Consider the following 20,298-nt stretch of genomic DNA (forward strand, 5'->3'; position numbering starts at 1 on the left):
TTTTATATTTAGTTTCAGATGTGGAGCCAGTGATAGTACTGTATACCCATCTGAATTAAAGGCTGTAGACCCTGGGTGTATCTCAGCTATGCCACCTTCATAACATTGACTTAGTTTTAGAATTTAGATGAGCGACATAGACATACTAGTTCAATATGACCCTGGAATATTGAAATTTGTAGTTCTATCTGTATCTGATATATATGATTAGCTTGGGCCCCATATGACCAAAAATCCATTGGACATAAGGCCTTTAACTCTGTTTCACATTCTTTATGACAAATGTTTATGATTTGGATTTAGCGTACAGTCAGCCTTCTGTACTGATGCAAGTTCAATTCAAGATCCCCTGCTCCACCAATAACAAAAACCACGGGACCTCAAGTCCCATTATCATCAGTGGAAGCTGACATGTGCGTGGTCACATCAGCATGGCTGCAGGCATGCACCACCATTGATGATAATGAGGTGGGGCTATCCATGGACACTCCAGTCTGTGGAAGGCTAGCCCACCGATATGGAGGGTCAAATGTACATAACAATCCAAAAGCAAGAGAAATGAAACAACACAAATTAAAGCTGGCAGATACCCCAGTAATAGCAGTTAGCAGTTGGAGTCCCAAACCTTACCAAGAATCAAAGCTGCCTATCCTGGTCTATACAAATAATCTTAAAACTAACTTTGGCTTAGGTTAAAAGGAGTTGATTCAGACAAGTTGCTACTTTGCCACAAAGTTGGGCCAAAGAGTGAAACTAACTAAATGGCTTACATTTCAGGTGTCGGAGCTAAGACAGCAGCTCCGAATAAGGGGCCTTCCTGTATCAGGTACAAAAACAGCCTTGATGGAACGTTTGCGGCCCTTCCAAGAGTGCAGTGGGGGCTCGGTGGCTAGCTTCAGTGAAATAACTACTGTCACCTTCCCAGTGACCCCAGCAAGCTCTCTCTCCAGCTACCAGTCCCAGTCTTCAACCAGTCTATTGTCCAATGGCTTTTACCACTTTGGCAGCACTAGCTCAACTCCACCCATTTCCCCAGCTTCCTCTGACCTATCAGTGAATGGCTCCTTGCCGGACAGTTTCAATGAAGGACCAATGTCTTCCCCACAGTTTGTCTTGCACCCTTCTCCTGCACAAGGTGGGTGTGAAGAGAGCTTGATGGGGAGCATCAATGGAGCTGGCATCCAGCTCGATGTGGAAAGGGTTGACACAGAGAAGGACAAGATGCTGGTGGAAAAACAGAAGGTTATCAATGAGCTAACCTGGAAATTGCAGCAAGAGCAGAGGCAAGTGGAGGAGTTAAGGATGCAGCTCCAGAAGCGCAAAAGGAACCATGGAGTGGAGGAGAAGCAGAGCTCATCACATTTTTTTGGCTTTCCAATCAAGCAAGAAAATGCAGTGTCCAGCTGTCCATTTGCTTCCAAGCAAGTTAACTTGAAAGGTCAAGCCAGCAGCTCCGACACATTAAGTAACTGTGGAGCAACACCTCAGCTGCCCCATCTTGTACATAGCCACTGCATGGAATCTTCAGGGCAGAATGGCATGCTGTCCTCCACATTCCTAAGCCCGCAGTGCTCTCCTCAGCATTCCCCACTAGAGGCAACAAAAAGTCCACAGCACATCAGCCTTCCACCCTCACCAAACAGCCATTACCTTCTCTCTGTGTCTCCTAGCACTCAGGGAGAAGGAGGCAGTTCTCCAAAGCCTAGCAACCATCTGTGCACAGCTCCGGTAAGGAAACATTTATTATTTGGTATATTGTTCTACTTTTGACTCTAAAAGGCTCCAGAGTATGTGCTATAACAACAGTAAATACAGGCTAATATTATCTGGCCTATAGGCTGGCTGTGTGTGGTGTATAGCAGCAGGACATGTTGTACAAACAGAACAATGCAGTTTTCTCAAAATATAGAGTTATCTTCACTTTTATGTAGATGCCACCATGCCAACAAACAAATATATTAATAGCTATTGAAATGAAAAGGCTAGTGGGGACTTCTGTTGCCAAGAGATTGAACTGACTATAAAGCATGACAGCAACTTGACCCTTTTCTGTGTTGGCTAGGTTCTGCCATGTTATAATCTTCTTCAGCCTTTTGCCCAGGACAATGTTGCAGGGAGAAATGTCTTTCCAGTTCTGGGTCAAGGGAGTGATGCTGTCAAAAATGCATACAAATTTCACCAATATATGTTTGGCTCAGTGAAATTGTAGTTTTACCCAGTTGCAGAATGCACTATAAATTTTTTTCATTTGAGAACCTCTAGCTGTTTTATGGACTTATCCACACCACACAACTGTAGCACTTTGATACCACTTCAATTTCCATCTTAGAGAATCCTGGGATTTGAAGTTTTGTAAGGTACTTAGAGTGCTTTACTAGAGAGATCTATTGCTTTTAAGGGGTTTGTGTGATAAAGAATTCTAAACACCTAACCAAACTACAAACCCCCAAGATTTCATAGGATGGAGCCATCCTAACTGCTATAACTATGAATACACCAACTTTGAATCCCACAACTGACCTTTCCACCTAGTTCTAAAAGTATGTACTTTCTTTGTCACTTGCTCTGAAGGCTGTGTGGTGAAGAGAGGAACAGAGAGAGTCCAAGCCAAGCACAGGAGGATGAAAGAGATGCCTGGAGCATCTTAAAGATGCTACGTGATCTAGACAGATTTGTTACATCCCAGTCACTGAGATACAAAACAGGAAAGGGGAGATATATTTTAACTGCCCAACTTCCACTCATAAAATACGCACTCTCTTGATTTACATTAAAGTTAGGTGATTTACAACAGTGGTAACATGCAGATGCCTCTGGCTCAATTTCTTCAAAGGTCATTAAGAAACTTGGCATTTGTCCCCAGTGTTTCTTTCTTTTTATGTGAATAGTCATTCTTGATGCCCTGTAAGTCTTCCCTAACCTCGCAAAAAGAGAATCTCCTAAACCAGGCAGTTTTTACTGTCAAACATTCCTGGTATTTTGGCTGTACTTTCTCTGGTATAGGGTGGAGGATCCTAGATTATTTCAGCTTTCTTTCAGAAGCACCATAATAGCATAGGAACATCTCAGGGCAAACCATGGTTCCTATAGCCATCCTTTTTCTCTCAAGCTTGTGTTGTTTTTTGCTTTGTATGTGCAATAAGATGACCGGAAATCCTACCACCACCACCAGTAGAACCAATTTTAGACTGGGTGATTTTATATATGACAATAGAGAAACACAACCTTTGCTGAATAGCTAGCTTGGTGTGATTCCTGTGATTGATTTTGCTTCCCACACAGGTGCCCACACAAGGAGGCCAGAAGTATTCCATTCTGTCCCCAAGCTTCTGTAAATCAAGTGCTGCCCTCCCCGAGGGAAAGCAGCCACCACCCTATGCTGATGCTGTGAAACAGGTAACTATCTGGGCTGGGCTGGGGATTTTTTCCATTACAGAAGCATTAGGGGGCAAACTCATTTGCAGATTTTTAGCGTCTCATGAAGCACATAAATTATTTTGAGACATTTGCTCTACGCTGTTACTCAATATTGCTATATAATGTTACCTGGATTTCCTCAGGTGCTCCATTTTCTGGATGGCTCTGGGTCAAAGTAGACAATGAATTTATCACATTTTCAGAGATGTTTCCTCAAGTTTTGAAAAATTATTTGTCATAAACATTTTCTGACTTATATGACTTGCATTTAACATGCTTCCTTCAGTGGCTGATTCATGGAAGATAAACATGGGTTTAATTTTTAAACATATTTGCTGGGGCACATATCTATTAAGAAATGATGTTGTGTGAGAGAAAATGGGTTAAGGGAAAATGGGTTAATGGTTTGTGAGAGAGAAAATTGTCAAGAATTTGATCCCAAGTATTCCATTTTCCCCTGAAAACAAGATATCTGTGCCTTGGAATTTTTGAGTATCAAGTAACTCCTGTGAAATTCAATGAGAATTTATAAATTCTCTTGCTTTTCCTTTCGCTTCAGCAGATGACCCGAAGTCAGCAAATGGATGAGCTGCTGGATGTGCTTATTGAAACTGGAGGTAGGTAATGCTCATACACTTAGCTTTTTCCTTCTGATTGAAGGAAAACATGATTCCAGCCTTCCCTGTTCAAGACACATCATTGGTACGCACACTGCCTAAACACGTGTGCATCTTCTGTACCGGGCCTAAGTACACAGTAACACAGCAACCACACGGCTGTGATAACGATCTGCTGCCAAAAGGAGCTCTGAAATGGAGCTCCTTCCTGCAATGCCGCCAAGGCACCATTTGCATCCTGGGACGTCACGGTGATGTGTCTTGTGCACCGTGCTGTTTGGACACGTCGCACAAGACACATCATTGTATGCACGCACATCAAAATTGCGGTGCCCATACATACTAGGGCTCGAGAGCGTGTGGTTGCTGTGCGCTCCCGAGTCCTAGTATTGGCACAGCCACGCTGCTTTTGGCCTGTCTGTACCGAGCCGTAGTTATAGCTACTGTTCACTGCCTAAAGAGTGGTGCCTGAAATAGCTATTTTGGAGGATTTGCCCTACAACAGTTGGTCAGAGGAAGCAATAGTGCAGCCATATGTCCATTGCTTTTGCCATGGTCTATGTGCCACTTGTAGATCAGCACTTTTCAAAGTGGTAGTCCCTGGACCAGTGCCAGTCCCCAACCCTGGTCCCTGGTGAGTTTTTAGGGAAGAAAGAATCTATGGTGGCCAAGGAACATAAATATGGTACTGGACCCTGGTTCATTAAGAAAGAAAAAAAGAAAGAAAGAAAGAAAGAAATTGCTTGTCCCCAACAACAAATAGCCTAAGAGGGACATGCTGTATACATGTGCTGTATAATGTCCCATTACACCAGCATATGTATGCAGAGGGATCTTGTAGTCCCTTTGAGACTAACTGAAAGAAAGACGTTGGCAGCATGAGCTTTCGTAGACTTAAGTCTACTTCCTCAGTAATTCTACAAAAGCTCATGCTGCCAACTTCTTTCTTTCAGTTAGTCTCAAAGGTGCTACAAGATCCCTCTGCATACTGATCCTGCTGACTAACATAGCTATATCTTTGAATTCTACTAACATATGTAGTTGGTTGTCGGTTTTTTGACTGTTGAAGAAGGTGTCCGATACTACCTTGAACAATCCACCACCACCATTGCCTGGTGCATAAGTGCAAGTAGAGGTGCCAGTGTGAACTCCATGGCTGGAGGAATGGTGCTCCTGGCCACCATCTGGCTGAGGTTCTGCAGCTGGGGGGCGGAAAAAAGAGCAGTCACCCTCCTGGTCCTGCAGATGGTACATTTGAGGTCTTACGTTCTTCCTTTTCCCTGGCTGCAAAACTGCAGCCAGATGGTGCCTCTCTTCTCCTTGACCATCAATGGGTTCTGAGAGTGCATTCCAGAACCTCAAGCTAAGCAGAAGGGGAAGCCCAACAGAAACATTCTGGCGGAGGTTTATGCTCTGCTAGCATTGAATGGGATCTTGACCATTGGTAGCTGTGAGCGAAAGAAATTATTTTTTATTTGCTTATACAAAGCAGTAAGTAATAAACAAAATTTTAAAAAGCACTTTCTCCCTGCAAAAAACAACAGCAGGACAGCAAGAAAAAAACTGAAACTAAAAACTAAAAATCTAAAAGCAACAATAAAACCTGTTAGCAAGGAAAATGAAATGTACAGTATAGGGTTACCCTATTCCTCACCCTGTCCAATCCCAAAGTCCCTTAATATAACAATACTTTAATAAGCTTTTGCCCTACACTCACTCACCCGTATTCATTCATATACTGTACAACTAGAGGCCCTTAATGGTAATTTCTTACTAATTTTACTTCCTTTCACATCAACTCTTGCACCGATACTAAAACACCTGTTTATTCCCTGAACACCATCTATGAAAGCGTTATTGTGTGCTAATACATCTCACAAAAATTTCAACTGGTGGTTTTCTTTGGCCCACATATTTTTTGTCAGTGTGTCCTGTGCCATTTTGATCTGGGATAATGTCAATGTTTCTCTAGCCAAAACAAGTGGACTGGGCCTGCATGACACCAGTAGTGCAAACCCACAGCTTGTGCCCTGGTGCTGCTTTAAATGGTAGAGAAGGGTTATCCCTTCTGCAGAGGAAGGGGACAAAACTCTGCTTTCTAAATATCATCTAATATTTAGAGTTGTACTCTGGGTATATAGCATAGAAGTTATAGTGTCTGATCTGGTCTTGATCTGTCATTTTTGGTTTGCAAACAGAAATGCCTGCAAATGTCAAGGAAGACCGTCCTTGCCTTCAGAAGGTGCCTCAGATAACTGTGTCCTCAGGGACCTCTGGAACATCCTCATTACACAAGGCATCCACTTCATTTGAGCAAGGTGCCTCAAATCAGCTTTCTTTCGAACATTGCCCTAGCAGCAACGATAGTCATCTGGAAATCTTGTTGAATTCCCACAGTCCTCTGGGGCGATCAAGTGATATCACCCTCTTGAAGGTGGGTGGTGAGGAACCTCACTTTGAAGGGGTGATGGAAGGATTTTCTAGCAAAGCTGCTGATGAACTCCTGACACCCCATGAGATCCTGCCTACTCCTCTCTCCCCCATGGAGACTCAGCTGTCTCCTTCTGGTGAAGGATCAGGTTTGCACATGAGCTTCACAGAGTCTCCTTGGGAAACAATGGAATGGCTGGACCTCACTCCACCAAGTTCAGCCAATGGTTTTGGTTCCCTCTCCACCACAGGGCCCAGCATCTTCAACATTGATTTCTTAGATGTTTCTGATCTCAACTTGAACAACACCATGGATCTGCACCTACAACAGTGGTGAACAGAATAAATTTTACGAATAGGAACGCAGCCAACTACAAAATATTTCTATGTAAGGGATGGTGAGAGCTCTGGTGTCACCCAGAGAAACGAAACTGGAGTCACCTTTCCCAGAACATAATTTATCTCTTCATGATGAATGCAGTCACCAAAGAATTGTCCCACACACCCCTAAACCAAACCAACTAATCCTCTCCCCCTAGCATGAAGTCTTCCTCCTCCTCTTCAGTAAGCAAATCCAAGTTCCAGAGAGCATAGTTGACTTCTGTGGTTTCTAAAACTCTTCCAAGGAAGAGTCCCTCTGCAGTAGAACTCTATTTGGTAGGTACCTGTCTGTATTATCACTGATCTGTGTAGTAACTTCTATAAAAGTTGATGTGCTATACTGTCCCAACTATGTTGTCTAGCCAGCCATTGATTCCCTTGTGACTCTCACTGCACCTTCTGGGAACCACTACCTTTGATTGTTGTGCCTTTTTAAAAAAATAAATGGAACCACCAGACAAGTAACCACCAGGCTTTTGCTAGCTTTGCCACAGCTCAAATCCCCTTCAAGGACAGGGCAACATATGACCCCTAGCAGCAGCCTGTCACCAGCATCCACTCACCTGAAATCATGGTGGACCACTCCTTGCCCTTTCTGTCATTTCATACTCTACTTTGCTTCTCACACGGATTTGTGGTGATGGATGCTCAGAGCCCTGTTGCACTGTCACAGTTGCTGCTGAAATTTTGCAACAAACATAGCAGCATTGGCAAATCCAGCAATAGTGTAAACCCCAATGCATTTGTGGTACGCATGTGCAATTCAATCCCCTGAGCATCCCTGCTCTAGGGCTTCACTGAACACTTTATTAATCTTGTCCCTTGTTTTGCTAGTTTTAAAAGCAGTTGGAACAGAACTGAATCAATGTGACTTATTTTGTAGAGATGTTAGATAGTAGGTTGGAAATGGGGTGGGGGGGGGCAAGGTGTTACAAGACCCTCATGAAATGTCTCTTTTAAAGGTACATTCTTCCTTTAATAAGCACATTGGTGATTTCTTTAGTTTATTAAATTTAAAATATATGAACATATATATTTCTGTAATTTGCTGTGCATGTAACGCTAACATTTTAGCACAATTTCATCAATTCATCATTCAACTCAATCTTATCCTTAAATGTTGGGTCTGATATTTTGACTATAATTATTCCTTATGAATTTAAGTACAGGCTGAATCTCCCTTATCCAAAATGCTTGGGACCAGAAGTGTTATGAATTTTGGATTTATTTTAGAATACCTGTATTTACATATATGTACATATTGTGCTATATAGAAATGGGACCCAAGTCTAAACACAAAATTCATTTATGTTTCATATGTGCCTGATACACATAGTCCAAAAGTAATTTTATATATAATATTTTAAAGTAATTTTGTGTATGAAACAAAGTGTGTGTATATTGAATTGTCAGACAGCAAAGGTGTCAACCATGAAAAAATGGGTTTTGGAATATTTTGGATTTTGCAATTCCGGATAAGGGAGACTCAGCCTGTATACAAAACTGAAAAATGCATTAAGATTGTTAAAAATATATATATGAGCATTCCCATAAAAATTATGAGCAAATTCAAATCTAATTTGAATTTGTTTTCTATTGTTTCAATAGAATTGTTTATTCAGCTTATCTAACTCCCAATGTTTGATGTACTATTCTTTTGAGGGGCATCTTTTTAAATATTTTGCATGCATTATTTTTCCTGTCAGTGACATATTTTTTTTAAATTGTCTCTTCCTTTGATACTACCTGTTAAATATAATGGCTGGAGTTCACAATTGCTTTTATGAATCTGTAAACTAGAGTCACACGCTCATAACTTATTCATTTTAGCAATCTCATTGTATTCAATAGTGTAGCCAACAGATAGAGAACCTAAACGTGCTGCAGCTCTGATTTCCAGGCAGCATCTACTGCAAGTGACAGGGGGTCTATTCCCCTGTAAATTAGGATGCATCAGACTGGCATTCCCACTCTTTTCCTATGAGCGATTTCTGGTATGAGGACAGTTGTGACAGGGAGCTGTCTTGAGTCCCTATACCGGGGGGGGAATGGGATATAAATAAGTAAAATAATAATAAAAATAATAATCATGCTTCTGTCACATCCAAGATCGCTTGAGAGAAAGCAGTGGGAATGCCAGTTGGCTTCATCCTGATTGACAGAACAGGCTCCCATCACTTGCAGCAGTTGCCCATAAGTCAGGATGGGGGGAGTCAAGCTGGGAGACACCAGTTAGTGACACAACTAAGGCAATTATGTAACTAAGTAGCACATCGAGAATACTGGCCTATAATTAAAAGCACAGGTACCTAAAGATAAATAGCTATAATTCTTCCAACAACTTGCTTAACTCAAAGTCACAAATCTATTAGTGTAAAGTGATTCCATCAGCAGGGCAAAAGAAAAGGGGAAAAAAGACCCTTCCATTTTCAATTGCGCTTTCAAGTTTGAGATCTGGGCCATATAGTCTGGATTATGAGGCCATCCCATTTTTAAATACAGTTCCCTTTCAGAAACACATATACAGTACTACCTTCAGTAAGGGTATCTTCTCTGAACAGAAAAGTGCCCCTACTTTTGCCTCTTAGCAGCCCTGATTTTTCTCCAGTTTTCACACTTTTTTTGCAGGCCACCCACTCCCCATATGTTCTATGCCATACCGCCGGAATCAGATTTGGGAGGGTGACCATTAGGAGGTTGTTGTGGAGGTGATCTATTGGTACTCTGCTAGATCTACTATGAACTCAGGTCACTATAAAAACATTATGGTAGTTTGTTCAAGATATTCTTCTGCGATTCATTAGATAACCTTGTTCAAAGAGCAGTCCTCTAGGACACCTCCACAAAAGTGCCTTTAATGTCAATGTAACAAATATATGCTTATAAATATTGGTAGTGTTCTGAGCCATTGCAACACCAGTCATAAATATAAGCTAGATGCATGGAATATTGTGGACCTCCATCTCCATAGATGGGGAGGAGTCCTGAAAATTGGCAGGTCCTCAGCCAGGGAGGCTTCTTGCTCTACCTCCACAAGACTGTTCTACCAAATATGCCAAAGTAAGCTGATGTCAAATCAAGTAATGATTTTCATGTTTTCAGAACATCTTCTACAATTAACCTTTTAACTTTCCATATAAACTTATTAACAAGTCTTTCATATATTTTTCCTCTTGCTGCAGTAGGGGTAGGCCACTTGCTACTGCATATCTCTTTGGTGGGATATTTGTTTTGGCTCCTGCAGTCCTCCACATAGAGAAAAACTTACGTCTTTCCTGTTCATTCACTTATTTTTTTTAATTTTAATTCTCAAGTTCTCATAATACAATTTTTAACCTTAATACAGGATATTTAAAATCTAAATAAAGTGTTGCATCATTTTGGATTGGAAAGGCCCTTTCAAACTTTTGAATATTTCTTGCTAAGATTTTTTTTATAAATATGCAGTTCTGTTTTGGTGATATTATATTTATAGCCGGGGCTATCACTAAACTCTTTTTTATACATTTCAGGAACTATGCCAAAAAAAAAAAAAAGCATTTGAAAATCTATCAGTGTGATACTATCCACATAACTCTAGCATTTTAATTTCTTTTATCCCCAGTATTAATTCCTTAAATCCTGGATTATTTTTAATAGTGATAAATTCTGGTTCTAAACAAAGACAAAAGGCAGCCCTGCACCAGCTCAAACTTTGTTAATGGTTTCATGTTAATGAAAATCTTAGAACCAAGAATAAATCAGTGCAATACATTATCTGAAATCTGGGCCTATACCTAACTGATCTGTTGAGTAAAGGGGACAGAACCACTGCACAGATAAAAGCTTTTTTCTTATCCTTGCATCATAACCTGATATTCCTATAAACAAATAGTGGCCCAAATCCTGTTAGTGACACATGCATGCCTAACTGTGGGTTATGTGTGTTCTAAACCCTTATGCCCAGTCCAAACCCTCCTACCCAGCAGTTCTAATGCTGTGTGTGTGTGGGGGGGGGGGGGCACCGCTGTTGCTGTTTACTGGCAGTGAGGGAGGAGGATGAAAGTGGCTGGTCTCAGCTGCCAAGGGAAAGAGAAATGGGGCACATTCTATTTGGGAGAGAATCTTTGTTTCCTTTCCCTAAACAGCTGAGGCCAGCCTTTTTTTTAACCTGGCTGGAAGGTAAACAGTCATAGTGGGAGCCCCTGGGGCTTTGTAGCTGTTGAGAGGGAAAGGACACAGAACTGCATGGGCAGTTACACTCTGCCCACTTGATCCAGGATCCCAGCTAGTGTTTTCCACTTTTCTTACATTACTTAAACTTTCAGCATTGAAAAGTGGCTAAGAAAGTCATTAAATAAATAACATTCTTTATATCTAATTTTATAAATTGGATTTACTTTTATTGGTTTCAATGAGGCTTAACTCAGATGTATGTGCATATAGGTTTGTATCATAAGGCCAATATCCAGTGGTCTACAAGTCGTATAGCACTGGTGAAAGCCTACTTCTAGATTATATGCCAGGGAGAACTAACTTTTAACTTGCATTAGGATAAACCAGCTTCTTTATTTACTTAAGAAACAAATATACACACTAATAAAATTTATTGTGTCTATCTGTAAGAGAATTCCAAGGATGCTTAAGCAAATAGTTGATATGGACAGTTTTGTCCAGAAACTCAGTGTGGTATCCACATGTTTTTGTGCAGGACTGCTTGCAAAACTGGAAAATCCCACCTAATTCCACAATCATAGTCTTTTCCTTCACTAATGCTACTGTGGCCTTCACCCTAAGATTACATGATGATCTCTTGAAAGTGCTGATTCTTCAAGTCATTTATTTGTTTAGACAATGTACAAGCAACTTCTGATAACTTGACTACTGATAAAGTAAACATCTACTTTAATTTTCAAAACCTTTATCCTTATTTTCCTCCTGTATAGAGAATCTTGCACCTACATTCTTATTTCTTTCCACATTCCTTTCCTATGATAAATTTCAGTCTTTAAAAGTTCTAAATTTATCTTTAAATAATTTTTTCCTATTTCTCTGTTCTAACCCATATTACCACTTTGTTTCCTACTTCTCTAGTTCATGAATTACAACTGTATCAGAGAAGATTAACTTTTCTCTGGGTTTTTCTAGAATGAAAACTAGTTATTAAATAATTTAATTTAATTTCAGTTATTTCCAGAGTACTACTTTTAGATAATAATTGTATCAAAAACTTGGTATTAAATGTCTTACTAATGAAACATGCTAAATATTAATAAACGTATAAGCTAAGAAACAGTTACTCATCATTTTAGGAATTTCTAGTTAATTTGGAGGACCAATTGAGAGTTCAAATAATAGCAAATTAAACATGCAAGAAGACAGCTAAGTAGCAAACACAATATATAAGAAAAGTATTGAAGAGGGATAAAAGGCCAAATATGATGAGGATTAGAATTTCCCGTCACTTCAGTTAGAAGTATGCCGTGCTTCTACACTGGCGTATAACGCCGGTCTGTAGAGGCTCTCAGTCTCCATTTTGTACTCCTGTATGGAGGCTTGAAAAGGACAGCACACACCACAACTTCCCCCCCCCCCCCCCACAAAGCCCCACTATAAGCCTTTGTTTTATAAACTCAGACATAGTAGCTAAAGAATGACAAAATAGGCTGCAGTACAATTGTATGTGGGTACATTTGTGTGTGTTTTTTTAAGTCACACTGTATCTGGATGCAATAATATGGACAACCATGAAGCTACTGGTGGAATGCTGGCCCCATTTATTGAAAAGGGTAGATCCCAGAAAAGAGTGTGTCAGTTTTTTCCTCAAGGGCAAAGTCAGGTACAAGGCCATGCAGCAAACATTTCCCAACCCACAGGGTTTATAACTAGCAGTGAACTCCACTATGTTCTTAGCAGACTCACTGCTTGAAGACTGGTCTGAATATCCCATAAATAAAACGTGTTGTCTCAATAAATAAATAAATAAATAAAAAATCAGTGCTCTGAGAAGAATGAAATTGCCTCACAAGAAGTCTTCTCTGTGGTGATCACTAGCAATAAACAAAATTTCGAAGTTAGCAAAGCAGTATCTTTTTATTCCAGCAGAGGGGAACATGTGGCTCTCCTCGTGTTAGTAAACTGCCACTCCCATCAGCCTTAGCCAGCATGGCTGGTGGTGAGGAATGATGGAGATGGGAAACAGCCGGAGAGCCATCCATTCATCATCTAGGATGTACTTTTTATAAATAAAATCACAAGACTCTTAAGACATTTCTCCAAATGTGCTCTTTCTACTTGACCCTCTACTTCAAACTATATTGGGAACTTCCTGAGCTGCTATACTCTTCTGTGAAAAGGAAGTGCTTTACAGCATCTGGTATCAATTTAGAATATAAAATGGATGCAACTCTCCCCAACCCAGTGCCTTATTAGTCTACTAATTGTTAAATACTATAGTTTACCTATGCATGAATGTTCATGTGTCATAGGTGTAATTCTCCCTGACTTAACTATTTTCCATCTTAACCTTTTACTCTTTCCCTTTGTACCTTTCATTCCAGCCTATTCAAAACATCTCCCCCACCCACCACATACACTCCTGGCTTTGACTTTAGCCAGTAGCTCAGATGCAGAATGCCTGAGTTTAAGCAGCCAGGAAATGGGCCTTGCTTAGGAGAAAAGTTTAATCTTTTCCAATAGTTCTATCCAGTTGCAAGACTGATGGAAGCAGTGAAGCAAAAATCCAGATTACCCTTTAAACACTGCTAGTTTAGCTTGAATCCCTCAAAGTGTCACCATACTGGTATAAATACTTGGAAGAGTGTGCCTTTAAAAAGAAACACAAAGTGCTTGTTTTTTAAAATCATGCAATCAGCTGACTTGCTGTAATGTCAGCTTTAAAAGTCTCAAGAACATATCAAAAACCATGGCTGTCTTAAACACAGACAAACCCAGATTGCCTCTTAACATATCAGTTTTTAAAAACAAATTCTAACTACTGAAACTGACATCCATGTACTGTAATCCCATGCCTTTTCATTCCTAGCCCAGTCCTATTGAATTCAGTGGAATTTACTAGCAAGTTAACTGTGTACAGGTTGCAGCCCCAAGACTACTTCTGGCTTTATTTTTTTCAAGCCATTATGGACCAACAGAAGTGACAAAATCATTTTGCAAACCATGTGTACTAAGCAGGTAGGTGCCAAAGATGATCCATCAGAACTTCATGGTAGAAAATAACCATACTCTTGTTGCCTGGATTCTCTAGCCAAAAAACAGCAACAAAACCCTAAGGCATAAGTCCATCCTGTGTAGTTATGCCTATGAACTGTTCATAATGAGTGGCAGCCCAAGCATGTCATCATAATTTGTCATTTGTAAAATCAAAAATTTATTAAAGCACTTTATAAAGTGCTACAATGTGGCCAAGACTTTTTAAAGTGTTAAAAGGTGTTTAAACTTAATTTTTAAGAAATTGTATAAGAAAACATAAAACAAGAAACAAAAACACAGCGGCTAAAATGGAAAGCATCATTCCTGATTTCAGCTAAAAGGCCTTTTCATTTAAGCACGGCTGTGTAAATATTTCAGGGATTTTCTTTTTATTAGTAGTAGTAAAGGAAGTGATTTTAACACAGATTGAAAGCTAGTTGGGGAAAGAAACATGAAGGTAAGAGGGTGCCAAAGAATGTGTGTCAAAAAAAAAAGTAAGACCAATAGCCCTCATGCAATGTATACCTGTGGCAACCAAACTATATACTTCCGTTCTTTCCCAACAAGAAATAAGGTTAGTGAGCCAATAGTAGTCCAATATATACCAGGTAAAGAATTTATTTTTTGCCTAAGATGATGCCACAGCTGTCTTTCAAGTTGGATCCTGCCACTGTCACAGAGCCATTCCTTCCATGTGCCTATCTCTGAGATCAGTATTAATCAAAGTTGTTTCACTAAAATCACACTGAAACTCTTTCTGACTTTCTTGGCCTAATGAAAAGAAATTCCCATTCACAGTACTGTGAATAGCTGTGCAGTCCAAGATTCAAATACGCACATTTTAGTGCCTTAGCCATGTGGCCACTGTTCTTTTCTAGATTTCCTGCCAGGCCCCACTAGTTGTTAAGTGGAGCTGAATGAAAACCACATGGAAGGTCTTCTAGAGAATAGCTGTGAATCCACTGATGAAGAGGAGGAGCTTGTTCTTCTAAGCTAGTTGGGTATCTTGCAGCATTAGCAATTTCAAACTACTGTTTTTGTTTCTTGTGTAAATCTCTTGCATTGCAATTTAGAAGTCTGTTTGCACTGGTGGGGTGGGGGTTCACTTTGTGGCGGCTTTCTGTGGACATAGCCATTTCATGAAACTTTGTAAAAAGCAAGATTGCAAATCAAAGTTCATTACAAAAATATTTAGTGAACAAGTGTATTTAAATGTTGAATTACTGGAAGAATCTTTCATTGGAAATGAAGACATCACAAAAAGGACTTTGTGCTCACAAATGTATTTTTGCTGAAAAGCAGGAGAGCTCTCTACAGACCTCAGTGTGTGAAATTCCAGGATCAGTAAGGTGACTAAACTCCTGAGGTTTAATGTAACAGCTGTCTTTAATATTGCTGCATGTTGTAAAAAATGTTAAGTGTTTGTAAGATCACTATTTAAAGCATGTTTTTCCCTATTGTACAAATGTTCACAATGCACTGGTAGAATAGGACAATCCTTCACATCCTTATTTTCCTTTACCTTTTTAATTTTAATATACAGAATTAGAAGTCATTCCATTGAGACTTTTTAATAGCACTTGAATCCTGAATAGTTTTAGGTGCAACACTGTCATGCGGTACATGGCTTTGATGATTATTCTCCTTATTTAAAGGGCTGCTGTCAGCTACACACACAAATAATAATGTAAATAAATACACTGCCTTACCTCTGTGACCAACACTGCCATACCTATTAAAAGAATCAGTGATGTCACTCTCAGCTCTTGTTTTGCTGTTATTTTGTCACGCGCAACTTTTACAACAGCTGGTATTTCATTTCACTTTGCAACTCCTACATTGATTTAAGTTTCTTCAGCACCTTATTCCATGGGTTCAGGGTGGATTATATTCTCTCTTCTGTCATCTTTACAAATCACTCTGCACAGTAGGTTAGTCTGAGGCACAGTGACTTGTCCAGTGAGCTTCATGTCAGGAACATAGCCAGGATTTTAGGAAGGGGGGTCCAGACTAAGTGCCACCATTATAATGGGGCTTGGGTGTGGCAGCGCAGCAGCATGCACCATTCATTTTTCTAATGGAAGGGGGAGGGTCCGGACCCCAAGAACCCCCCCCCCAGCTACGTCCCTGTTCGTGTCAACCCATTTTCTAGTCTAGATGTTAATGGAGAAATGGAAAATGTGAACCCCTCCTTCCCCACTAGTGCCCACAAAAAAGCATCCCTCCCACAAACAACAAAAATGGAATAGACTGCTAATGGTCTGGAGACTGAGAATTAATTAAAAATGCTTCAGTAAATTTTGTTGAAACCAAACCAGTAACACTATCAACAAAAATACAAAATGTGGCAGAAGGAACAACATATAAAACCAACCACAACTAAGATTAACATGCAAGACAGTACTATGAGCACAAATTATCTGGGAGTTAGAGCAAGGATGGGCAAAGTGAGGCTTTCCAGAAGTCGATGAACTGTAGCATCCACTAGCCAGTACAGCCCATGGTAAGGGATGCTGGGACTTGCCGTCCCACTTTGCCCATTCTAAGGTTAGACATGTCAGCTGATGCTGACCAAAGAACAAATGCAACTGAGGAATGTGGAAGTATAATTCTCAATTTGCAACAGTTAACTGAACCACAGTTGCTAGGGCACAATTGCAGTAGTGGCTAAAGGCCAAACAGCAGAATGGTTCAGAGAAGCAAGAAAGTGTTAGTGGAGGCTCTTTGGCTTTGGAAGGGAACAGAGGGATAGGGGCATGCAGCTCTCAGGTCCCACTGGGCCTTCTGCTCTTCTTTGCGAGTATCAATAAAGAGTAAACCCTAAGCAGAGAAAGCTGGCATTTTTATATTTCAATTCACATTTATTGATTTCCCCATCATACGTCTGACCTTGTAACAAGGTCATAGTCACATCTTCAATTCGACTGACCTGCAGGCAGGAATATATATATATATAACTATTATGTTAACACTTGATGCCATGTAGAATATTTTAAATAGAAGAGGAAGAAATGAAACCAGGAAAGGATAAAATATTTAGAAGCTCTTAGAAGTCATCAAGTTGTCAAACTCCATTTTACTTACAGATGATAAGGCAATATCCCTGCACATCAGCTTCTCAATAAACTTTTATACATTTTATCTATGGTACAAGAAAAAAAATTAACCAGAGCTCACAATGTACAGTTCTTACACTATTTTCACAGCTTCTGAACACTATACATCTTTATAAACATACACTGTAATATAAATGTTGCACCCTTAAGAGTATATTATAACAATCTATGATGATGCTAGAACTGTCCGTTTTTTGTCTTGGTCATCCACTGAGCCTGAATGGGAAGCTACCTCCATTTCCTGGTTGGCTGAATGGAAGTCCTCTGCTTAAATACATTAGGACTGAATGAGAAAATAGACACAGGTATGAAACCTATCCAATTTTTTTTGGCAGAGATAAGGAATAACAACCAGGAGTTTGGCATGTACAGGCTGGAAGTCTCTGGACAAGGATGGGCATCCTCCCTTTGTGGGGATTTCAAGGAAGAAACACTCGGTTTAAAAAGTCCCCATTGGTTTCCATTCTGAAGCGTTCTCACTTTTGGCGTTGACCATGTTGCAGGATTTTTTTTCCCCAGTAAGAGCCTATTAACCAATTGGTAAACTAAATACTAAGTTACCTGGATACAGCAATGAGGTTTTTCACTTGTTTAACTGATTGGATCCTAGCCTTGTGTGTGTAAAAAGGATTGCCTATGGCATTCCAAATAGCTTTGGGCTAATTCAACTTCTACTTCCTTCCTTCTGTTGCAAGACAACTTCTCACTGGATGACTTGAATACTAATAATCGTTTCAAGATTTTCCTCCTTGATCTCACAATATAATCTCCAGAGTTGTCTTTTCTGTCCCATACTTTTGAAGAATTTAACATTCCAGTACTTTCATTTATTGTTTTGTTAGAAACTACTCTCATAAAAACTGAGCATTGATAGAGGATCTCAAAATGATATTAAACATAGTTAAAATCCTTATTACAGTGGTTCTGGGGATCAAACTATACAACTGAAAGGAATGGGGGAAACTTCTTTGATCTGATAGTAATTATCAGATATGAAGCAGAGATCCAAAGCACACCAATAGCTCTGTGAGAAGAGTCTAACTTATGCATTTGGAGAACATCATTTGGTGCATGGAAGTGATTTAGAATTATTTACTGATTAATAATGTAACACAGCTCTTAACAACTTCAGGTTGTCCAGTGCTCTTTCAAATGTAAAAGTTTAGCCAGCTAACAAGCATTACATAATTAGAAATCAGGGATCATAAGCCAGTTAAATTCAATTGAGTAGTTTAATAATTCCTCAGGTCAAAGTCTTATCTTACCAGGTAACAATTTACAGGACACCTAGATCTGTCAAAGAATGGCTTGCTTGGAAAATGAAAGAATACAGTATTCTCCATCTCTCATTAGTCTAATTGTTAGCCTCTTTCAATGCAGTATTTTATTTTATTTTTTTTGGTAAAGACATAGTCCATTTTACATGATCACTTCTTCTGCCCCCACCTCCCCAAAACATGAAGTTCTGCTGAGCCACACTGTCCTCAAAACATACACTGTGACTGAAAAGCAACAGAATTTCAAATCAATTAATCTATTGCACTTTGTGAAGAAAATATATATATATTTATATATATTTATATATTATCCCATTTGCCTTTTCTGGCACCAGAAGTTAAAAGTAACCCATTTGGCTGCACAAGTTCCTCTTTTCCCCAGGCAGAGTTTCTTTATGTTCAGAATCAGACAGACCCAATGCCTAACTTCCTTTCTTTTAAATTATCTGTAACAATTGGAAGAGTTCAAGGGAATAAAATCATTCCAGTAGCTGCTGAGAAGTCTCTGAGTCTAGAAATGAACCTTTAGGTATTATCCAATCATGGTCAACAAATAAAATGTTACTTATTTCCACATTTCATGAATATGTCCACAAAAAGAGCAAAATGACATCTCTCTTTGACCGACACTAACACTGTGTGATCAGTTATTACATGGATGCACTTTTTAAGTGATAATAATATACAGACAGAATGGAAGAAAAACACCAACATTATTGCACATGGTGTCTGGACGAGCATTAAAACACTGCAATATGGGGGTGAAGATTCTGTACATCTTGTTTTCTCTCAGCACTTGTACTAGAGTTTTCATGTAGCAGCAGTATCAATCAACATACATAGGAGAGCTGGGAGTTGCTGGCATTTGATCCAGAATTTTACAAACATAGCACGCAACATCTACTGTTCGCTCCTCATACATTAAGATGAAGGGATGTTTCTGAAAGTAGAAGAAGCAATAAAATTATTACTTTTTTAAATACATCATAACAGAAATTTGCACAATAGTTCTTTTGTGTAGCTAATACCTTTATGAGCTGCTGCACTGATATGGCTGACTGCAAAAATCATAACACCATCATGTACTGTACATAGACAGCTAAGTGTAGGCATTACATTACTACCACTGAGAGTAGCATCTGTAAGCTGCAGGTGGTAGAAATGTAGGTGCCAAATAGAATTGTAAAGGAGGGCATTCTGGTTTCCCAAGAAACAGGACAGAAGAAATGTATCCATATTTCAGCTAGTGTTCCTGCTGCTTCTCTGTGTCGTATTCCAATTTCTTTAAACCACCTTTTAAATATTAATACTGTACAAATATTTTCCTCACATTAAATGAGCAGGATATCACTGTGTGTCAATCTGTAAAATTTTTCTGCCCCCACTACTATTAACACCACTACCTTCAGCGTGAACAGCAAATTTCTGACACCTACCATATTTAAATGTATGTATCCATTTTGTCCTGCATCTGCCCAGAATCAAGTTTCCTGTATACAATATAGGTGTTTTGCTTTACAGAAACCAGATTTCAGCTTTTAAGAAGTTTCAAGTTCCTGTGTTGTGGATCAAGCTTCAAAGATAATTCAGTTGATACAATTTGAATGAGGATACTGCACAGTCCTTGCTCATACGCTTTGTAAGAGAATCAAGGTGAAACGAATACATGCCACAGCCATTACAAACTTACATTGCAAACATTAAGTATGCCATGTAATTCTATTCTGGATGCAACAAAAGCATCAGTTCTCTAGCTACAGAACTGTTGCGATGCAACTCTGAAAAAAATAAATATATAAAATTTCATGTCCTTATACAAAATATGGTGAGGTAGCCCAAACCTAGCTGCTCAAAGCTCATACTTCACAA

The 20,298-nt window shown here is 39.5% G+C and overlaps 2 protein-coding genes across 18 annotated transcripts in view; one reads left to right on the forward strand and one right to left on the reverse strand.

Moving 5' to 3' along the window:
• MYOCD (myocardin) overlaps positions 1 to 8,051 on the forward strand; it is a 43,778-nt gene extending 35,727 nt beyond the window's left edge. For 4 of the 5 annotated variants that reach the window (XM_042449518.1, XM_042449520.1, XM_042449521.1 and 1 more), the window contains exons 10-13: positions 778 to 1,728; positions 3,283 to 3,396; positions 3,977 to 4,034; positions 6,233 to 8,051. In XM_042449518.1, the coding sequence (XP_042305452.1) occupies positions 778 to 1,728; positions 3,283 to 3,396; positions 3,977 to 4,034; positions 6,233 to 6,801 (1,692 nt within the window). In that variant the 3' untranslated portion in view covers positions 6,802 to 8,051. The remainder of the gene's footprint in view (positions 1 to 777; positions 1,729 to 3,282; positions 3,397 to 3,976; positions 4,035 to 6,232) is intronic. The other variant, XM_042449519.1, reaches the window with a different exon arrangement.
• Positions 8,052 to 17,092: 9,041 nt separating this feature from the next.
• MAP2K4 (mitogen-activated protein kinase kinase 4) overlaps positions 17,093 to 20,298 on the reverse strand; it is a 67,266-nt gene continuing 64,060 nt past the window's right edge. For all 13 annotated transcript variants that reach the window (XM_042449544.1, XM_042449533.1, XM_042449540.1 and 10 more), the window contains one exon: positions 17,093 to 19,369. In XM_042449544.1, the coding sequence (XP_042305478.1) occupies positions 19,256 to 19,369 (114 nt within the window). In that variant the 3' untranslated portion in view covers positions 17,093 to 19,255. The remainder of the gene's footprint in view (positions 19,370 to 20,298) is intronic.

The sequence above is a fragment of the Sceloporus undulatus genome, chromosome 2, assembly GCF_019175285.1.
Source record: "Sceloporus undulatus isolate JIND9_A2432 ecotype Alabama chromosome 2, SceUnd_v1.1, whole genome shotgun sequence".
NCBI lineage: Eukaryota > Metazoa > Chordata > Lepidosauria > Squamata > Phrynosomatidae > Sceloporus > Sceloporus undulatus.